The 19,533-nt window shown below is 41.8% G+C and overlaps 1 protein-coding gene across 1 annotated transcript; it reads left to right on the plus strand.

Annotated features, from left to right (window-relative positions):
- Positions 1 to 1,366: 1,366 nt before the first annotated feature.
- On the plus strand, positions 1,367 to 15,271 carry LOC139392209 (sorting nexin-10A-like). Its single transcript, XM_071140014.1, has 7 exons — positions 1,367 to 1,641; positions 9,710 to 9,752; positions 10,119 to 10,205; positions 10,353 to 10,453; positions 10,946 to 11,044; positions 14,141 to 14,347; positions 14,573 to 15,271. Exons 2-7 carry the CDS (start codon positions 9,723 to 9,725, stop codon positions 14,739 to 14,741), a joined length of 693 nt encoding a protein of 230 aa, XP_070996115.1. The 5' UTR covers positions 1,367 to 1,641; positions 9,710 to 9,722; the 3' UTR covers positions 14,742 to 15,271.
- Positions 15,272 to 19,533: the final 4,262 nt, after the last annotated feature.

The following is a 19,533-nucleotide window of genomic DNA, read 5'->3' on the forward strand; positions in this document are numbered from 1 at the left end:
TAAAGATTGAAAAATTCCTATAACATCCTAAATCTGATTGTGTGTCATGGATATTTTGACTTTTGACCAACTGGTTGCTCACAGGATATTTTGGATTTATTGATAATCCCAGCTGTATCAATTTAATTGTCTTTGGCAGCACTTTGTATTCTACCATCACATTTAGTGCATCATACTCTTCTAGGTTTGTAAGGACAGCCATAGATTAAGTTATATGGATAAGAATCAACATGGACTGTTATGTCCAAGTCCAGTGGTTGTCCTAAGAAGCCTCTATAGACTTAAGTGTCTTTCTTTCCTTGGCTCCTCTCCTTGACTCCTTTTCTTCAACTGCACTGATCTGAAAAGACAATGACAGAAGCATAAGGGATTTGCTCTCATCCATCCATCCATTTTCATCCATCCATCCATTTTCATCCATCCATCCATTTTCTTCTTCTTTGTTTCTGCATGTGATGGTTGATAAGTCATTATCATAATAAGGAAGTTGTCCTTAAAATACTTAAGAGTCTATTGATGCACACATGCGTCAATCTCATTAACATAATACAAAAATGTCCATCAAAATCTGTCAGTTTAAAATAGAGACATCCAGAACATCCGCAGATGCCGGCCTTTCTCACAAAAACGTACGTAGAGTCCGAAAGGTTTGGCCTAGTAACTATGACCCCACTCTCACACCGTTCTGCTCTACGACCCCCACTCATCTGAAGGTAAGCCAGGACCATTTTTGTGCCAAAAAACATATTTATTTCCTGAGCTTTCTTATATCTCCTAGATATAGGACAGACACTTCAAAACCTTATTCCTCATGATTTCTTTTTTACATTCCAGAACGTGTTATTCAATGCGTAAAGGCTACAATAGTAAAGGCCAAATTCAATAAATGCAGATAGCCAAGCTTGCTTCGCCCTCATCTTGGTGCTAGGAAGCAGGCTACATAGTGCTAGGAGTCTATGTTTTACTTATTTAAACAGGCATGTCAGTTAAGAAGAAATTCTTATTTACAATGATGGCCCTGGAACAGTGGGTTAACTGCCTTGTTCAGGGGCAGAACAACAGATGTTTACCTCGTCAGCTCGGGGATTTGATCTAGAAACCTTTCGTTTACTGGTCCAACAGCTCTGACCACTAGGCTACCTGCCGCCGGCAAAATGCAGTAGGGGCTGGAAGCTATAGTGAGCTACGATTGGTCAATAGCACGGTGATGTCGCGGAGTACACGATGTAGGTATTGAACAAAAGTTAGGCTTTCAAATGTTGGTCCTAACCTGGTCACGGTCCCCCGCCCACTTTGCTTCCCAGCCAAATTTGTTTCCCTTCATTGAAAATGAATGGGCTCCCTTATTTCGTCGCCTCCAGTGTTCAGCAAAGAAAGATGTATCCTCTCCTGTAGCTCAGTCAAAGGATTGTTCGATTTGTTTTTAAATGCGTTGTTGTGCACTGAAGTTTTGGTTAAAATACTCCCTGATTTCAGACCAGGAACGTGCACGAGCAAAATGAATGAACAGAGCGGGCGCGTCATCCTCAAGTTCTTCAGACAACAACTACAGTCGGTTTAACCGCGAACAGAGCAAGCAGCGAAGAAATCAAGTCCGCCCCAGCGGCACCAAGTCCTATCGAGCGAATTGCCAGCTGAAGGGTAAAAAGAAACGTTGTGCTATATTACCAGAGATAAGCATGCTTTTCATTTGGTGAGAAGTTATCCAATTGCCATGGTTTCCCTGGTGTGTTTCTAACGTGTGGCTCGTGCGTTTGCAACGGTTCAAATGCCAATCAAATTTAGTCTACCTCGAAGGCAATCACAATTTCTCAATTGTTTTGTAATTCAACAGAATTTTGCAGCGTGATTTATGTTATTGCTGCTTAGCCTATCTATGTGTAGAATTGAACCTTATTGCAGGCGAACATACCTGTCTGTTTGTCACACTTTCTCCAATTGCTTCCAAGCAAACTCGCATTACATTCGCAACAAATACATTTTTGTAACTGTAAAATATAACTCAACATAATGAAGAAAGGCTGTCTCTTTTCAAACATTAGGATGTTGTTCAAGTAGTTGTATAAGGGCAATTCCAAAAACCATTAATTTCAAGGTTGAACAAATCAGGCTACTTTTAACAATTTCTAGCGACATTTTTACAAAAACACATTTACAGGAAGAACTGCATATACAGGGAGAACTGAGGGAGATTTTACCGTAATTCTGTTACCAAACTTTGCATCTGTAGTTTTTCCACGTTTTTTTTTTTACTGTGTAAATTGTTCAAAGCAGTCATTGTGCATAAAGTTTCATGATTTGTTAAACTTTGAAATCAATGTTTTTTGGTTGGCATACATTTTAAAGTGAAACATCGGAGTCGTAATTTCGTTATGGTGGACTTCCCGTAATTTATACTTTAATTTGCACATCCTAGAAACATTTTTGCTATTTTGATTGAGCTCTGGTTGTAAACAGCCCTAAGCTGCTTGATGCTATCAAGCATTGTTCACACTGCCTTAATGCTCAAATCAGTTTTGTTTTTAAATCCGTTTTGGAATACTGACTGTCCAAACAGCAAGTAACCAAATCGGATTTGTGTGTGTGTGTGTGTGTTTTTAGTTTTTAGATGGCAGTCATTTGCTGACATGGCTACACTAGTTGTCATAGTAACGACAGGTGTGTGCACGGTGGTGTCGCCGGATTGGTGGTGCTCATGCTTCCTATCAATCAAAAAATATGTAGCAAGATAAGGTGACAACAAAGTCTGCCATGGACGTTTCCCAGTAGCTTTGAATGTTTAAAATCAAAGTGTAAGAACACTTAAAGCCTCAAAGGATGAGATGATCTTTCTTTCAAAACGAGGCCTTTTTAGCTAGCCACAGCAGCTGTTTAGTTTTCTAGCACATTCACTAATTTGTTTGTAAACAAATAACAAGCGTGTTAGCTACCACATTTTCTGTGAAAACTGCCAACAGAGTAATTAGCAAGAATCAAGATATGCCAATTAAGTCTAAAAAACAGTTGAGGGCAAGTAAATCAGATTTGACCAAGTCGCATGGGCAGGAATAAGATTTGTCTGACTTCAAACCACTAACGAAGGGAGTTTGAAATGTAGCTTGGATTATCAGACTGCAGGGAAAAAAATGAATATTGTATATGCAATTTTTGTTGTTGTTGATTTGAGTCACTTCAAACTGCCAATGTGAACAAGAATTCAGACACAGCTCTGCTTTCCTGGTACAATGACTATTGAATTGTTATTAATAGGTTACCATAGAATTATACGCAATGTATTCAATTCTGTGGCAGATAACTGATTTGGCAGATTTGTTGATGCATATCTACATGTTATCAGTCAGTCATGCTGTGTAAAGTTAGCCATGCATAGGGAGTTTAACTCAATCTCAGTAAATTAGATGATCTGTTGTGCTGTTAACTGGCCAATAGTGGCACGAATAATATCATGTGATGTTTAGTAGGATTGGGTTAGTTGATAGCCTTTTCTGTTGAGAGGTTGGCATTAGACAGGGCACTGCTTGAGTAGGTTAATTATCCCTGTACCCTGTCCTCAGTTCTTGGAAGTGGCAGTGAGTGGAGGAAACATGAGTCTCTCTGAAATGTGAATAGCTCTTGTTGTAAGGAAAAATGAGTCTCCACTGTACCCTGAAAGATTGGCTCTCCAAAAACAAGATGTCCCCTAGGGCCCGGGGCCACATGGATAAAGAAATAGTCTCCCAGGTTCTATAAATCTCATTATTAATTCAAATGTTCAGTGTTATTTCATTAGAAGTGGGAAATGTTTTAGCAGTTCTTGATTTATTTTCTCAACAAACCAATATCCATTGATGTCCAATTAACATTTGCCTATTGTAGCATGTCTTTTGCCCAGTTCTTCTTCGATGTTCTGTCTCTTTAATAGACCCTTTCAATTGTCAAAACAATAGCACATTCTATAATACACACGCAACCAAGAGGTTCACCAGTACACATCCAGCGCTTATAGCTAGCTAGTTGGCTAGCAATCACAAGTTCGTGTTTCTTGATCCCCCAAAAACTAAAACAGAAGAAAATAGTTATATATACACATTGACTTGTTGCTACCAGATCCACTAAACAACATAATCAGACAGTTAATTTCCTGTTTTATTATCCGCTTTGCTCTGGTGGTGTTACATTTGGCTAGCACAGCAAGTAACCACAGAGCTAGCTAGCATGATGTAGAGGAAAAATCAGCTTACCTTGTTAGCCAGCTAGATGAATTTCTAACACGACAGCCAAAAATATAACTAAACTAAATGTAGCTAGCATACGATTCCAATGTTTGACAGCCACATTGTTTACATAAGTCAGCTAGCTGCAGGAATTACCCCCCCCCCCCCCCTTTTGCTGCCAGGACTTGCTTCCATTTAGCCACGAGCATTAGTGAGGTTGGGAGATTAGGCCTGGTTCGTAGTCGGTGTTCCAATTCATTCAAATGTTCGTTGGGGTTGAGGTCAGGGCTTTGCGCAGGCCAGTCAAGTTCTTCCACACTGATCTCGACAAACCATTTCTGTATGGACTTCATTTTGTGCACGGGAGCATTGTCATGCTGAAACAGGAAAGGGCCTTCCACAAAGTTGGAAGCACAGAATTGTCTAGAATGTCAATGTATGCTATAGCGTTAAGAATTCCCTTCACATGGAATAACAGCCCCAGACCATTATTCCTCCACCAAACGTTACAGTTGGCACAATGCATTGGGGCAGATGGCGTTCGACAGATTTTTACGTGCTTCAGCACTCGGCGATCCTGTTCTGTGAGCTTGTGTGGCCTACCACTTCGCGGCTGAGCCGGTGTTGCTCCTAGACGTTTCCACTTTACAATAACGACACTTACAGTTGACCGGAGCAGCTCTAGCAGGGCAGAAATTTGACAAACTCCCTTGTTGGAAAGGAGGCATTCTATGATACACTATACAGTGGTTGAAATAGCCGAATCCACTAATTCAAAGGGGTGTCCACATACTTTGTGTATACGGTGCATTCGGAGTATTCAGACCTTCCCTTTTTCCACATTTTGTTATGTGACAGCCTTATTCTAAAATGGATTAAATAGAAGAAAAATATCAACCTACACACAATACCCAATAATGACAAAGCAAAAACAGGTTTTAGAAATTTTTACAAATGTATTAAAAATGTACATAAATATTCAGACCATTTGCTATGACAATCGAAATTTAGCTCAGGTGCATCCTGTTTCCATTGATCATCTTTGAGATGGGAGTCCACCTGTGGTCAAGTCAATTGATTGAACATGATTTGGAAAGGCACACAACCTGTCTATAGAAGGTCCCACAGTTGACAGTGCATGTCAGAGCAAAAACCAAGCCATGATGTCGAAGCAATTGTCTGAAGAGCTCTGAGACAGGATTTTACATTTTTTTAAACTGAAATCATTTCACCAAGTTTTATATTGAAATCAACAAACAAATAAAATAGCAGCACTTTTTTGTGTAGATAAACATTTAAATAATAACAGTAATGTTAAAGATGGCACCATGAGGTAAAAGTTTCCCTAGTGCAGGTTTAAATGAACACAACCTTAAGTAAGCAAATCAAATGTGCATATAAAAGCAACACAAGTAAAGCAATGTGCATGTAAGAACAATACAACCATATGTCAACACATCCAATGTGCATGTAAGAACAATACAACCATATGTAAACACATCCAATGTGCATGTCAGAACAATACAACCATATGTAAACACATCCAATGTGCATGTCAGAACAATACAACCATATGTAAACACATCCAATGTGCATGTAAGAACAATACAACCATATGTCAACACATCCAATGTGCATGTAAGAACAATACAACCATCTGTAAACACATCCAATGTGCATGTAAGAACAATGTGCCTGCTGGCACTGAACACTCTCTGATGGCACACTGGTTGCTCGGATACACCAAAGCTTCCTGGCAAGGTGAGGCAGCTCTGATGCATGGCCCCTCCACCACACCAGTGGATCCTGTTCTGCTGGAATGGGTGGCAGAGACAGGTAGACCTTGATCGCTTCTTTCACTCTGTCAAGGTGATCTTTCTCAGCATCCCAGCCAGGCCTTTCCCCTCCGATGCCGCTGTGGGGGTGTTGGTGGTGGAGGTGCTGCTGGTGCTTTGTGGTTCTTCCCTGAGTTGTGCAGCTGTCAGCTTCAAGGCCTCCTGGACACAGCTGTCAGCTTCAAGGCCTCCTGGACACAGCTGTCAGCTTCAAGGCCTCCTGGACACAGCTGTCAGCTTCAAGGCCTCCTGGACACAGCTGTCAGCTTCAAGGCCTCCTGGACACAGCTGTCAGTGTCAACTTTTGCAGCCTCAGGCTCATCTAAAAAGCTCCTTTTGAAGCGGGGGTCAATGAAACAAGCCATGTGCATGACTCTTTGCTTTCTCTGTGTATCTGTTGTTAAGGTCTTCTCTCATTACCCTTTTCATCTCCCTGGTCAGGGATGTCTCTGTATCCTTTTCATCTCCCTGGTCAGGGATGTCTCTGTATCCTTTTCCTCTCCCTGGTCAGGGATGGCTCTGTATCCTTTTCATCTCCCTGGTCAGGGATGGCTCTGTATCCGTATCATCTCCCTGGTCAGGGATGGCTCTGTATCCTTTTCCACCAGAACATCATAGGTGATGTGGTCCAGGACAGGCTTGATGGCAGACAGTGTCACTTGTGTCTCTGAAGCAAGTGCATCTGTAAACTTTCTCAGAGGTTCAAGGAGCTGGCACAGTTGCTCCCATGACACTTATGTCGGCATCCTTGGGCATCAGACGCTCAAGCATCTTGTGTTTAGATCCCCATCGGGTTACCACATCATCATGGATCTGAGCCTTCTGTTGCATCTTGAGGGCAGCTTGCTTTTCTCTCAATTCTCTCTTTCTCTTCCAGCTCCGCAAGAAGCCTTGGACCAGATGATGGCAGGCCTTGACTGCTGTGTCAACTCTCTGAATTTTCAAAGCCCTTGAGATGGCCTGCTTAAAATGATGGCCAAAGCACCCAAGCCACAGAACCCTTCAAAAGCCTTGATCATGTTTTGCGTTGTCTGTGGTTATGCAGACCAGGTCTTTTTTGTTGACGACCCCCCCCCCCCCCCCCCCAGGGATTTGGGATTTCAGTCTTGTAAAATAATGTTGGTGATGGCACTTTGTAGTGAGGCACGGCAACCCTCATCAGCCTCAGAAAGCCAGGCCTCTCAACAATGTGAAATGGCATCATGTCCTTTGCGATGTGATATGAAAGGGCTGCAGTGAGGTCTTGAGTATGTTTTGATGTGCGTGCGTAAGCAGCCTGCCTTTTTAAATACTTGCTCAGTGTTTGTCACAACTGTAGATGAGGGACCAGTAGCATCACTAGGTTTGCCTGCTGCACTCCCATTCTAAACAAGGGAATAGTAAATGTATTATTATTTTGAGTGTTACATTGTTATTCACACAGACGCAGTCTATTTTCTGTGTTGTATTTGAGTATATGCAATAACCCCATGCACAATTTACATAAATACAAATGAGTCTTAAGAAGACAGTGATAGTAATTGCAATGAGCCCAACAATTGACATAAATATAGGAGTCTCCTGTTGGAACACTTTTACAACCAAGTCAACATCGGCTGAATTTTAATTGAACAAAATATGTTGGCTGGGTGACTGCACACGATAACACGTTATGTAGTTTAATGGGTGAATAGAGTCTGCAGACACACAACACATACAGCAGAAGAACAGCGTGTAGTGTTTTTACAAGAGTAGATAACACTGAAAGCTTCAGTTTACATTATTCACAAGCTATTAGCCAGTTGGACAGACAAATCATGACATTTTCCCACATTCCGAAGTCCCCACATCATGCATTGAGCTAAAAGTTGGTGGTGGTCACAAAGATGACTCAAGAGATTTGAAGGGTCCTTTCGCAGCGATTAAAATAATATTCATTTTTTAAAAATGTTTTATTTATTTTTATTTTGCATGTTCTGCAAACAGGGTGACCATCTTTGATTTAAGTTTCCCTCAGCGCTCTTGTAAAACTTCAAATACGACCACACTTCAGATTTGGTCCTCTTAGAAGGCCGAAAAATCTCCAGAGCGCTGTCACTGCCTTCCGCCATGTTTTTTCACCCAAAACAAAACCCACATTGCACGCTGCGCCTGCGTCAGACTGTTGCTAACTTTGGTTGATGCTGGACAGTATTTACTGTGAGTTTTTCAAACCGTGGTAATCAAACACAGTTTTAATGATAATTTGAAACGGTAATAATAATCATCAGGAATTTTATTGTGGTTTATCGTGAAAATGGTAACATCCCTATTCATTGGACATGCCCACTAGGCCAATACTAATCCAATCATACTGTATGTCTAAATTGGGCATGCATGACATAAATCATCTCACATCCATTGTAACCGAAAGGGTAGAGCACGGATAGTGGAGGCAAGAGAGACATACCCTGGAGAGTGACCACAGTGAAGTGTCACTTTTACATGGACTGCAGAGTAGCCCTGTAATGTATGAGTTCCATCCCTGTATGGCGCAAACCCCAGACAGTGTAACAGCTTTCACGGGTCTCTGTAACCGAGGTTAGGAAACATCTCAATTAGACCGTACTTCATTATACTCAGGTGATATACCATTGGATATTCCGCTGCAGTCGTGTTTTTGTATTGTCCCATTTCTCTCTTTGGGACTGAATCTGTTCACTAGCTAGGTAGCTAACATTGTTTTTAGCAGATCAAGCTAACGTTTGAAAACACATATTGGATGGCTGTCTATCATACTTATATGTAGCTAGCTAGCTGACATTAACAATGTACCCACCTATTATAGTTAACCATGTGCTACACATAATCCTGGTGCCGCCACCTCCTGCTGCTAACGTTAATATTCATTCAGACAATGCATGCGATGCTTCTTTGCGAAATCTGTCAACTTTAATTTTCTAAAATATATTTGTCCCTGGACGTAAGGACCATCCCACCCGCAAATACTATTGTAATTTGAACCTTGAGAGAACTAGACTAAGTTAGCTAGCTAGCTGTTTACAGCCGCAATGGAACAGCTGTTTACAGACGCACCAGAAGATCTTTGGCGTTCTAGGGTTCACTTCAACTCGTTCTCAAAGGCCTTTACAAAGGTCTATACTTTCCAAAGTTTGCCAGTACAGTATAAACCTTGTTTTATATGAATGGAATTTGTGTCAGTGTTTAACCTAGTCCTGTATACCTTGTAGCTTTACTCTTTTGCAGCGTGCCACATGCTTACCTAGGCTTTGTATTGTTTACAGGACTGTGTTGTGCTGTTTTATCACTGAGTGGGTAAGCTGTTTATGAATAAGGCAGATTTCTCTTCTCGCAGCAAATCCACTTCCTAGGACATTTTTACCTTCTTTTTTTTTTTACAATGGCTTGTGTTGTTAGAGCGCTCATGCAGTTTAGGTTGTTCTTCTCTAAGCAGTTGAGGTTTGCTGTTTTGCCAAAATATGCTCCCTGTGCTCTTTTGGGCATCTTGGGTTGAGAACAGTGGAATTTGACTGTTTGATTAAACATTGCTGAGTGCATCTGTTTTTCTGTGTGAAAAAACCCCTTTGTGTCATATAACTGACTCATATAACTGCATAGAGACACTGGTTACTAGACGAAAGCACAACATGTTATAATCTCATTCTTGCCTCACTGTTTCCCAATTTGTCTCTGTCCCCTCAGATTCCCTTCTACAATGGACAGGATTGACAGTCTAATGAAACAGGTGCGTGATCGATCCGTCTGTCATTACTCTATTACAGCAGTAGTCACTAATCCTGCTCCCGGAGAGCTTTTGTTATTTAACCAGAGCTAATATTCTTGGTTAGTATTTTGATGCTGGTCTGGAACAAAAATGTGCACATGCTGTAGCTTTTGGTGATCTTATTCATTCTCCATATTAAGCCAATCTCATTTTGTGGATTTTGCTTTTTTCGTGGATGATTGAGGAGGTTAGGTGATATTTCTGCTGAAAGGTTTCCTATCCTGTGGCCTCATTGTTCTTGTGTGAAAAGATAGGGATGTGCGTGGTTTCTGTCTTTTTTTCTATCTGAGGCCTCTGAACAACACTTTGTTTTGGGGGCTTTTGAAGGAGTTTGTCAGTGTTTGGGTCCAAGATCCCCAGTTCCACAAAGATGACTTCTGGCACACGCACATCGACTACGAGATCTGTTTACATGTGAGTACTGTACTTGCATGGCACGCTCCGCTTGATCATATTATCATCATTAAACATTATCTTCGGCTTCTGATATAACGAGGAATCTGAGGAGATTTACTGGCAACCTCTTCCTTCCTGTCTGTTCTTCCTGCTTCCTGAGTGTAGACCAATAGCATGTGTTTTAGGAAGAAGACATCCTGTGTGCGTAGGCAGTACAGTGAGTTTGTTTGGCTCCGGCAGCGTCTGCAGGACAATGCTATGCTCATGTACGTATAACCCTGGGATACTTCACTGATGGCCTTCTTCACTGCATCATTTGTTCATTCCTAAAGAAATGATGCATACACAGGGTAGGCACTTGCCCATTGTTTCCTTACCAGGGTATCGACTAGTCACACTGTATCCTTACCAGGGGTCGACTAGTCACACTGTATCCTTACCAGGGTATCGACTAGTCACACTGTATCCTTACCAGGGTATCGACTAGTCACACTGTATCCTTACCAGGGGTCGACTAGTCACACTGTATCCTTACCAGGGGTCGACTAGTCACACTGTATCCTTACCAGGGGTCGACTAGTCACACTGTATCCTTACCAGGGGTCGACTAGTCACACTGTAGCCTTACCAGGGGTCGACTAGTCACACTGTATGAAGTCCAAACTTATGACTTGAGTTTATTATAAAGCATTATTATTATTATTTTTTACAATGTTTTGTGTATCCAATAAGGTGTTCAACGTGTTGTCTCTTTCCAGAGAGTTGCCCAAATTACCTCCCTGGAATCCGTTCTTCAGTCTGAACAACCCCTATCAGGTCAACCAGCGGATGAAGGGTCTACAGGAGTTTCTAGAGACGTTAGTGTCCTCTTCTATTCCTCTCCTCAGTTCCCCTCTCAGCCTTGTGAATGACTACCAGTTTGTGCATGTTCAGAAGGCTTGAAGGGATGAGCTAGAATCTAGATATAGCAGTGGGTCTGATGCAACCAAAGTCAGTTTGCCAGATGTTTACCTACCTCTAGTAATCAGGTCAAGCAGTCCATATCAATCTCTGGTGTAGATCCCCTTGTGTGCATTAGGAAACATTTGCTGCAGCCATTTATTTGGAATTGAGGCCTGCTATCTAATTAATTCAGTTTATTATTGTTGTTGTTGGTATTTTGACATTTGTTTTTGTTAACCCTCTACTTGCCCTGTATAAAAGTTATACCCATGGTTTTATGGCACCAAACGCCATCTTGTGGCTACTTCATTAATTTCCTCCACTCCACACTTTTAACGTGTGGAAACAGAAAACATTACGTACTGATGACCAGGAGGGAAAGTAAGCCGGTCCAGTACGTTGTCCTGGCAAAATATGTGCCTATCACAATAATTAAAACATTTCAAGAAAACTGTAGGCTTTTACAACATTACCCACTGGGCACAAACGTCAGTTCAACTGTCTTCCACGTTGGTTCAACCAGTGGGTATTTATCATGTCAGCCATAGAGCTGAAACGATAAGCCAAAAATGATCGACACTGACCATACCGATCACTCACTTATTGCCGGCATTTTGCTGATATCCTTCATTACGATAAGTAGCCTATACTAGAGGAATGTCACAGTTTGAAATTTAGAAGGTTTTCTGATATGGGTTAAAGGGACAATTGATGGCTACAATTGCCAAAGTAGTAGTTTTAAATTAGAATAAAAATGGATTTTAAACATACTATTTGATTTATTTCATCAATTCAGGCAATTTATCACGACATGGAATTTTGTCCACATTGCCAAGTTCTAGTGAGCCGTATGAAAAAATGGACTTAAACAGGTGGTATATGTGCTCTAGAAGGCGTTGTGGTAGAAACACTGACATTTTTCCAAGGCAGAGACGACTGACACGCACAGACCGCAGTAGACTTATCACTTCAGGGTACAAGTAAGTGTAGGGATAATGACAATCCGCTGTCGTGTGCGGGTAGCCTACAGGAACCCTTCTGATTGTTTGACAATCGGATGAAAACATAATGACTGGTGTTTATGCCACATTAAAAGGTCATATATTTGAGTTCAATTAGTAATATTTACTTCGAGGCCAATAGAGATTCTATTATGTATTTCTATGAAATGTTTTGTACACATGCACACACATAGGAGGTTCTGTACCCAGGAGGAAAATAAATATACTTTTACCCCTGCTGAGACTACAATCTCCTTATCAATTTCTCCTGTTGTAGTGCTTTGGCATAGGGTACCAGAGTGCTCAGAATAACAATTAATTCAACCTCCTCACACACACTGTTGTAATGTCTCTAAGACTTACAGTTGAAGCCAGAAGTTTACATACACTTAGGATGGAGTCATTAAAACTAGTTTTTCAACCACTCCACAAATTTCTTGTTAACAAACTAGTTTTGGCAAGTTGGTTAGGACATCTACTTTGTCATTTTTCTAACAATTGTTTGCAGACAGATTAATTCACTATCACAATTCCAGTGGGTCAGAAGTTTACATACACTAAGTTGACTGTGCCTTTAAACTGCTTGGGAAATTCCAGAAAATGATGTCATGGCTTTAGAAGCTTCTAATAGGCTAATTTACATATTTTCAGTCAATTGGAGGTGTACCTGTGGATGTATTTCAAGGCCTACCTTCAAACTCAGTACCTCTTTGCTTGACATCATGGGAAAATCAAAAGAAATCAGCCAAGACCTCAGAAAAAAATATTCAGACCTCCACAAGTCTGGTTCATCCTTGGGAGCAATTTCCAAACGCCTGAAGGTACCACGTTCATCTGTACAAACAATAGTACGCAAGTATAAACACCATGGGACCACGCAGCCGTCATACCGCTCAGGAAGGTGACTCGTTCTGTGTCCTAGAGATGAACATACTTTGGTGGGAAAAGTGCAAATCAATTCCAGAACAACAGCAAAGGACCTTGTGAAGATGCTGGAAGAAACAGGTACAAAGGTATCTATATCCACAGTAAATCGGGTCCTATATAACCTGAAACGCCGCTCCATAAGGAAGAAGCCACTGCTCCAAAACCGCCATAAAAAAGCCAGACTACGGTTCGCAACTGCACATGGGGACAAGGATGGAACTTTTTGGAGAAATGTCAAAAAAATAGAACTGTTTGGCCATAATGACCATGATTTTGTTTTGGAGGAAAAAGTGGGAGGCTTGCAAGCCAAAGCACACCATCCCAACCATGAAGCACGGGGTGGCAGCATCATGTTGTGGGGGTGCTTTGCTGTAGGAGGGACTGGTGCTCTTCACAAAATAGATGGCATCATGTGGATGGAAAATTATGTGGATATATTGAAGCAACATCTCAAGACATCAGTCAGGAAGTTAAAGCTTGGTTGTAAATGGGTCTTCCAGATAGACAATGACCCCAAGCATCCTTCCAAAGTTGTGGCAAAATGGCTTAAGGACAACAAAGTCAAGGTATTGGAGTGGCCATCACAAAGCCCTGACCTCAATCCTATAGAACATTTGAGGGCAGAACTGAAAAAGCAGGTGCGAGCAAGGAGGCCTACAAACCTGACCCAGTTACACCAGCTCTGTCAGGAGGAATGGGCCAACATTCACCCAACTTATTGTGGGAAGCTTGTGCAAGGCTCCCCGAAATGTTTGACCCAAGTTAAACAATTTAAGGCAATGCTACCAAATACTAATTGAGTGTATGTCAACTTCTGATCCACTGGGAATGTGGTGAAATAAATAAAAGCTGAAATAAATCATTCCCTCTACTATTATTCTGACATTTCACATTCTTAAAATATACTGGTGATCCTAACTGACCTAAGACGGGTAATTTTTACTAGGATTAAATGTATTTGGCTAAGCTGTATGTAAACTTCCGACTTTAACCGTATATGGTGTTCTTGATCGTTGTATGTATCTACTGCTAGTTTTTTGGCTGGTGTTCTTTATGATTAATTGGGTAGATCTTTCTCATCAGTGTCCTCCAGGACCCCCTGCTGCTGTCTGACAGCAGAGTGCACCTTTTCCTCCAATCCCAGCTCAGCGTGACCAAGATGGAGGCGTGTGTCTCGGGCCAGACACGCTACACAGTTGCCCAGGCCATCCAGATGTGTAGTGACTGCCACCGCACACGCTTCCCCGTAGAGAAGAGCCGCAAGGAGTACTGCGACTCGAACGGCGAAAGGTAAGCGTACAGGCACGTTGTGATTTCTTGTTCAAAATGTACGGCTTGAGCGATGGTTTTTCAATGTCATCCGTTGATTGACTCACAACAAAGACGATTGTCCATGGAATAAATGCACAAAGTTGCTGAACTGTTGACGGAGAAATTGTATAAGCCAAAATGGGCACATGACCTCTGACCTTTTACTCATTGAGTGCTCTCATCCTATTCTCTCTGCCTCTCCAGCACCACATCATCAGGTCTAGGCCACAGCCATGACTCGGGGGTCCCCCAGAGCTCCAGCCCCCTACCCTGTGACAGCAGTTGTGAAAACTGTGATGGAAGCCTAACCATCAGGGACAGAAGATTTTTCAGCAGAGAGTCCTCTTGTGACCAGGAACACACAGAGCCCTGACACATGCACAAAGGGGCTGTTTCCCAGACAAATATTCAGCCTAGTCCTGCACCCAAAATGATGCTAAATGATTGAAAGTGCTTTTTAGTTCAGGACTAAGCGTAGTCTTTGTCTGGGAAGCTGCCCCAAAGACTCTGCTGCTGTTCCAGGTGCCCTTCTCAAACCTCTGAAGATGAGGAGGCAGAGTAGAAAGGCCTTTTTTCTGTGTTCCCTATCTGTCTTTTAAAATGTCTGAACTATATGTTTTCTTAAAGGATATGTTATTATATTGATACACCCACTATTGTGGACTGACTGGTGTTGCTGGTGAACAAGGCACTTGAGCAAGTTGTCTTAATGCAGTATCTCTGTCTTAAACTCTAACTTGTGCCTCACATGTTTATAAAACATTTAAAAAAATTAAAAAAAGAGGAAAAGAAAGATTTCTATCACTTACCCTGCAATGATACTGGGAAAGATTCTTAAATCATGAATGTTTTATTTGCACTATTAAACTGTGTTGTATAGGCTCATTAAAAAAAAAAAAAAAATCTAAAATATTTTTAAATTAGTATTCCAAGTATCAATAAATATTATTTATTTTTTTGAAGAACTACTAACTTGATAATTGTTTGACTTTGGAGCCGGTGTCATCGTCTGTCCTTTGTTTGACTTTGGAGCCGGTGTCATCGTCTGTCCTTTGTGAAATCCTGGAATGTTCAGCAAGTCATTTTTGTTTAAATGTGCTTTGTTTTGTTGTCTCTGCCAAAAAATAGTCTCCTTTTCATTATGTTTAAGGTTATCCATGGGCTTTCCTTCAATGTTAACTTCTGTAGATACACAACATAATATTGCCCTAAGGTATGTGGACACCTGCTCGTCAAACATCTCATTACAAAATCATGGGCATTCATATGGAGTTGGTCCCCCCCCCCCCTTTGTTGCCTAAACAGCCTCCACTCTTCTGGGAAGGCTTTACACTAGAAGTTGGAACATTGCTGCGGGGACTTGCTTCCATTTAGCCATGAGCCTTAGTGAGGCCGGGCACCGATGTTGGGCGATTAGGCCTGGCTTGCAGTCGGCGTTACAATTTATCCCTAAAGTGTTTGATGTGGTTGAGGTCAGGGCTCTGTGCAGGCCAGTCAAGTTTTTCCACACTGAGCTCGACAAACCACTTCTGTATGGACCTCGTTTTGTGCACGGAAGCATTGTCATGCTGAAACAGGAAAGGGCGTTCACCAAACGGTTGCACAGTATCATCTAGAATTTGATTGAATGCTGTAGCATTAAGAATTCTCTTCACTGAAACTAAGGGGCTTAGCCCCAACCATTATTCCTCCTCCACCAAACTTTACAGGTGGTTCTATGCATTGGGGCAGATGGCGTCTGACAGACTATTTTTACACACTTCAGCACTCTGCAACCCCGTTCTGTGAGCTTGTGTGGCCTACCACTCCTCGATACAATCCTGTCTCGGCGATACAGACAATTCCTTCGACCTCATGGCTTGGTTTTTGCTCTGACACTGGCAACTGTGGGACCTTTTTAAATAGACAGGTGTGTGCCTTTCCAAATCATGCCCAATCAATTGAATTTACATCAGTAGGATCTGAATATTTTTGTAAATAAGGTATTTCTGTTATTTATACATTTGCAAACATTTCTAAAAACCTGTTTTTGCTTTGTCATTATGGGGTATTGTATGCAGATTGAGGGGGGGGGGGGGGGGGGTATACTTAATTTTAGAGTAAGGATGTAACGTAACAAAATATGGAACTTTCTGAATACTGTGTATGTGTGTGTGTGTGTGTGTGTGTATATCATACAGTACCAGTCAAAAGTTTGGATACACCTACTCAATCAAGGAGTTTTTTATTTTTAGTATTTTCCACATTGTAGAATAGTAGTGAAGACAAACTATGAAATGACACATGTAGTAACCAAAAAAGTTAAACAAATCAAAATATATATTAAAATAAAATATAGTTGGATTCTTCAAAGTAGCCACCCTTTGCCTTGATAGCTTTGCACACGCTTGGTATTCTCTCAACCCGCTTCACCTGGAATGCTTTTCCAACAGTCTCAAAGGAGTTCCCACATATGCTGAGCACTTGTTTGCTGCTTTTTGTTCACTTTGCAGTCCAACTCATCCCAAACTATCTCAATTGGGTTGAGGTCAGGTTATTGTTGAGGCCAGGTCATTTGATGCAGCACTCCATCACTCTCCTTGGTCATATAGCCCTTACACAGCCTGGAGGTGTGTTTGGTCATTGCCCTGTTGAAAAACAAATAATAGTCCCACTAAGTACAACCCATATGGGATGGTGTATCGCTGCAGAATGCTGTGGTAGCAATGCTGGTTAAGTGTGCCTTGAATTCTAAATAAATCACTGACAGTGTCACCAGTAAAGCATCTCCACACCATCACCTCCATGCTTCACGGTGGGAACCACACATGCGGAGATCATCCGTTCACCTACTCTGTGTCTCACAAAGACACGGTGGTTGGAACCAAAAATCTCAAATTTAGACTCATCAGATTTCCACCGATCTAATGTCCATTGTTCTTATTTCTTGGCCCAAGTAAGTCTCGTCTTCTTGTTGGTGACCTTTTAGTAGTGGTTTCTTTGCAGCATTTCAACCATGAAGGCCTGATTCACACAGTCTCCTCTGAACAGTTGATGTTGAGATGTCTGTTACTTGAACTCTGTGAAGCATTTATTTGGGCTGGAAATTCTGAGGCTGTTAACACAAATGAACTTATCCTCTGCATCAGAGGTAACTCTGGGTCTTCCATTCCTCATTAGAGACAGTTTCATCATAGCGCTTGATGGTTTTTGCGACTGCACTTGAAGAAACTTTCAAAGTTCTTAATTTTCTGGATTGACCATATCTTAAAGTAAGGATGGACTGTTGTTTCTCTTTGCTTATTTGAGCTGTTCTTACCATAATATGGATTTAACCCTAGTTGGTAAAATACCATCTTCTGTATACCACAACTGATTGGCTCAAACACATTAATAAGGAAAGAAATTCCACAAGTTAACCTTTACAAGTGTGCAAAGCTGTCATCAAGGCAAAGGGTGGCTACTTTAAGTTGTTGTTTAAAACTTTTTTTTTGTTACTATGTGACTGTGTTATTTCATAGCTTTGATGTATTTACTATTATTATACAATGTAGAAAATAGTCCAAAATAAAGAAAAAACATTGAATGAGTAGGTGTCTCCAAACTTTTGACTGGTATTGTGTATGTATATGTGTGTGTGTGTGTGTCTTTATGTATGTATGAATATGTAATTATATCTAGTTGGGTTTTGGATGCCACACTAAATGTACTGTGTTATCAGCCCAGTAGAGGGCATTTTAACATCTAAAATGAACTTCATAGGAGATTAAACCAGTTCACTGGATTCATCCCCTTTACATCTTCACAATGTCTGATTTGTTAATGGTGAATTGAAAAGAATCCTGAAAATATGTTGTATAGATGTATGTTTTCTGTGTGACTGGTATTATGGTGTTAGGGATTTCCTTCCTGGGTCCGCCGTGGTAGGGATTTCCTTCCTGGGTCCGCCGTGGTAGGGATTTCCTTCCTGGGTCCGCCGTGGTAGGGATTTCCTTCCTGGGTCCGCCGTGGTAGGGATTTCCTTCCTGGGTCCGCCGTGGTAGGGATTTCCTTCCTGGGTCCGCCGTGGTAGGGATTTCCTTCCTGGGTCCGCCGTGGTAGGGATTTCCTTCCTGGGTCCGCCGTGGTAGGGATTTCCTTCCTGGGTCCGCCGTGGTAGGGATTTCCTTCCTGGGTCCGCCGTGGTAGGGATGGATTGTGTTCTATAATACATCTCCTTGCCAACCGTTCTCCTCCAGCTGTATCTGGTTCTCTCACACATGTTGCATAGAGATCAAATCAAAATGAAATTGTATTTTTCACATGCGCTGAATACAAAGAGTGTAGACTCTAATGTGAATGCTTGCTTATGAGCCCTCCCCAACTATGCAGAGCAGGAAAAAAATACACTGACAGGATGAATAAAATACACAAGATAATATTATTAACTTTCTGCACAACAAAAGTTAAGATCATCATGAAAGAAGTCACTAAATAGCAAAGGTGGGATGGAACTCGTAAGATGTAGGCCTTCTGTCAGGGGAGAAATACGGAGAAGGGGGCAGCATATGGTGGGAGGATGTACCAGAGTGGTGTAGGTGTGTTGTCTCCTTATCTTATGGAAGGTGTGTGTGTGTCAGGTCTGGCAGAGCCCAGTGCTGTGATTGGGGCGTGCTGACAGGATGTGTTTCATGGCTGCTGGCTTATGTCACTTCCCCTCTCACAAAGACAGGCCAGCAGACTGAACACATACACACCTACCTCTGTGTGTGTTCTTTCTACTGTACTAGAGCTGGTCAACAGCAGCACCCCGTCAGTTCTACCAGGCGAGCTGTACTAATTAAAGGAGGGAAATTCATTAATGAATCCATTATTAAACGCTCCAAGGATTAACCTGCCAGCAGCAAGACATGGGGGGAGGGGGGACGTACGTGTGTGTGCGTGCACGCCTCTGTATGTGTGTTTGAGGATCTATTTGGGGATTGTAGGAATATCGGACAGCACGTAAATTGAAAGTGGGGGAATCGGGTGAAGGCTCATTAAATAAGACGGCATCTGTCACCCCCCCTCTTCTCCTGTCCTGTGTCCTGACAACGCTGTCCACTTTAACCAAAAACCTGGCCAGCCCCCTCAGCCCGTATCTGTCTCTTCTCTCCTGGTTGGGTCCCTCAAGCCTATAACCTGTGATGACATTGTCAGAGGAGCCA

This window comes from Oncorhynchus clarkii, chromosome 32 (genome assembly GCF_045791955.1).
Source record: "Oncorhynchus clarkii lewisi isolate Uvic-CL-2024 chromosome 32, UVic_Ocla_1.0, whole genome shotgun sequence".
Classification (NCBI taxonomy): Eukaryota; Metazoa; Chordata; class Actinopteri; order Salmoniformes; family Salmonidae; genus Oncorhynchus; species Oncorhynchus clarkii.

Excerpts from the sequence above, each read along its gene's own strand:
- LOC139392209 (XM_071140014.1), top strand. The coding sequence starts at position 9,723 with ATGGACAGGATTGACAGTCTAATGAAACAG. Across the intron at positions 10,206-10,352 it reads ACTACGAGATCTGTTTACAT|ACCAATAGCATGTGTTTTAG; the intron begins GTGAGTACTGTA and ends TCCTGAGTGTAG. Across the intron at positions 10,454-10,945 it reads CAGGACAATGCTATGCTCAT|AGAGTTGCCCAAATTACCTC; the intron begins GTACGTATAACC and ends GTCTCTTTCCAG.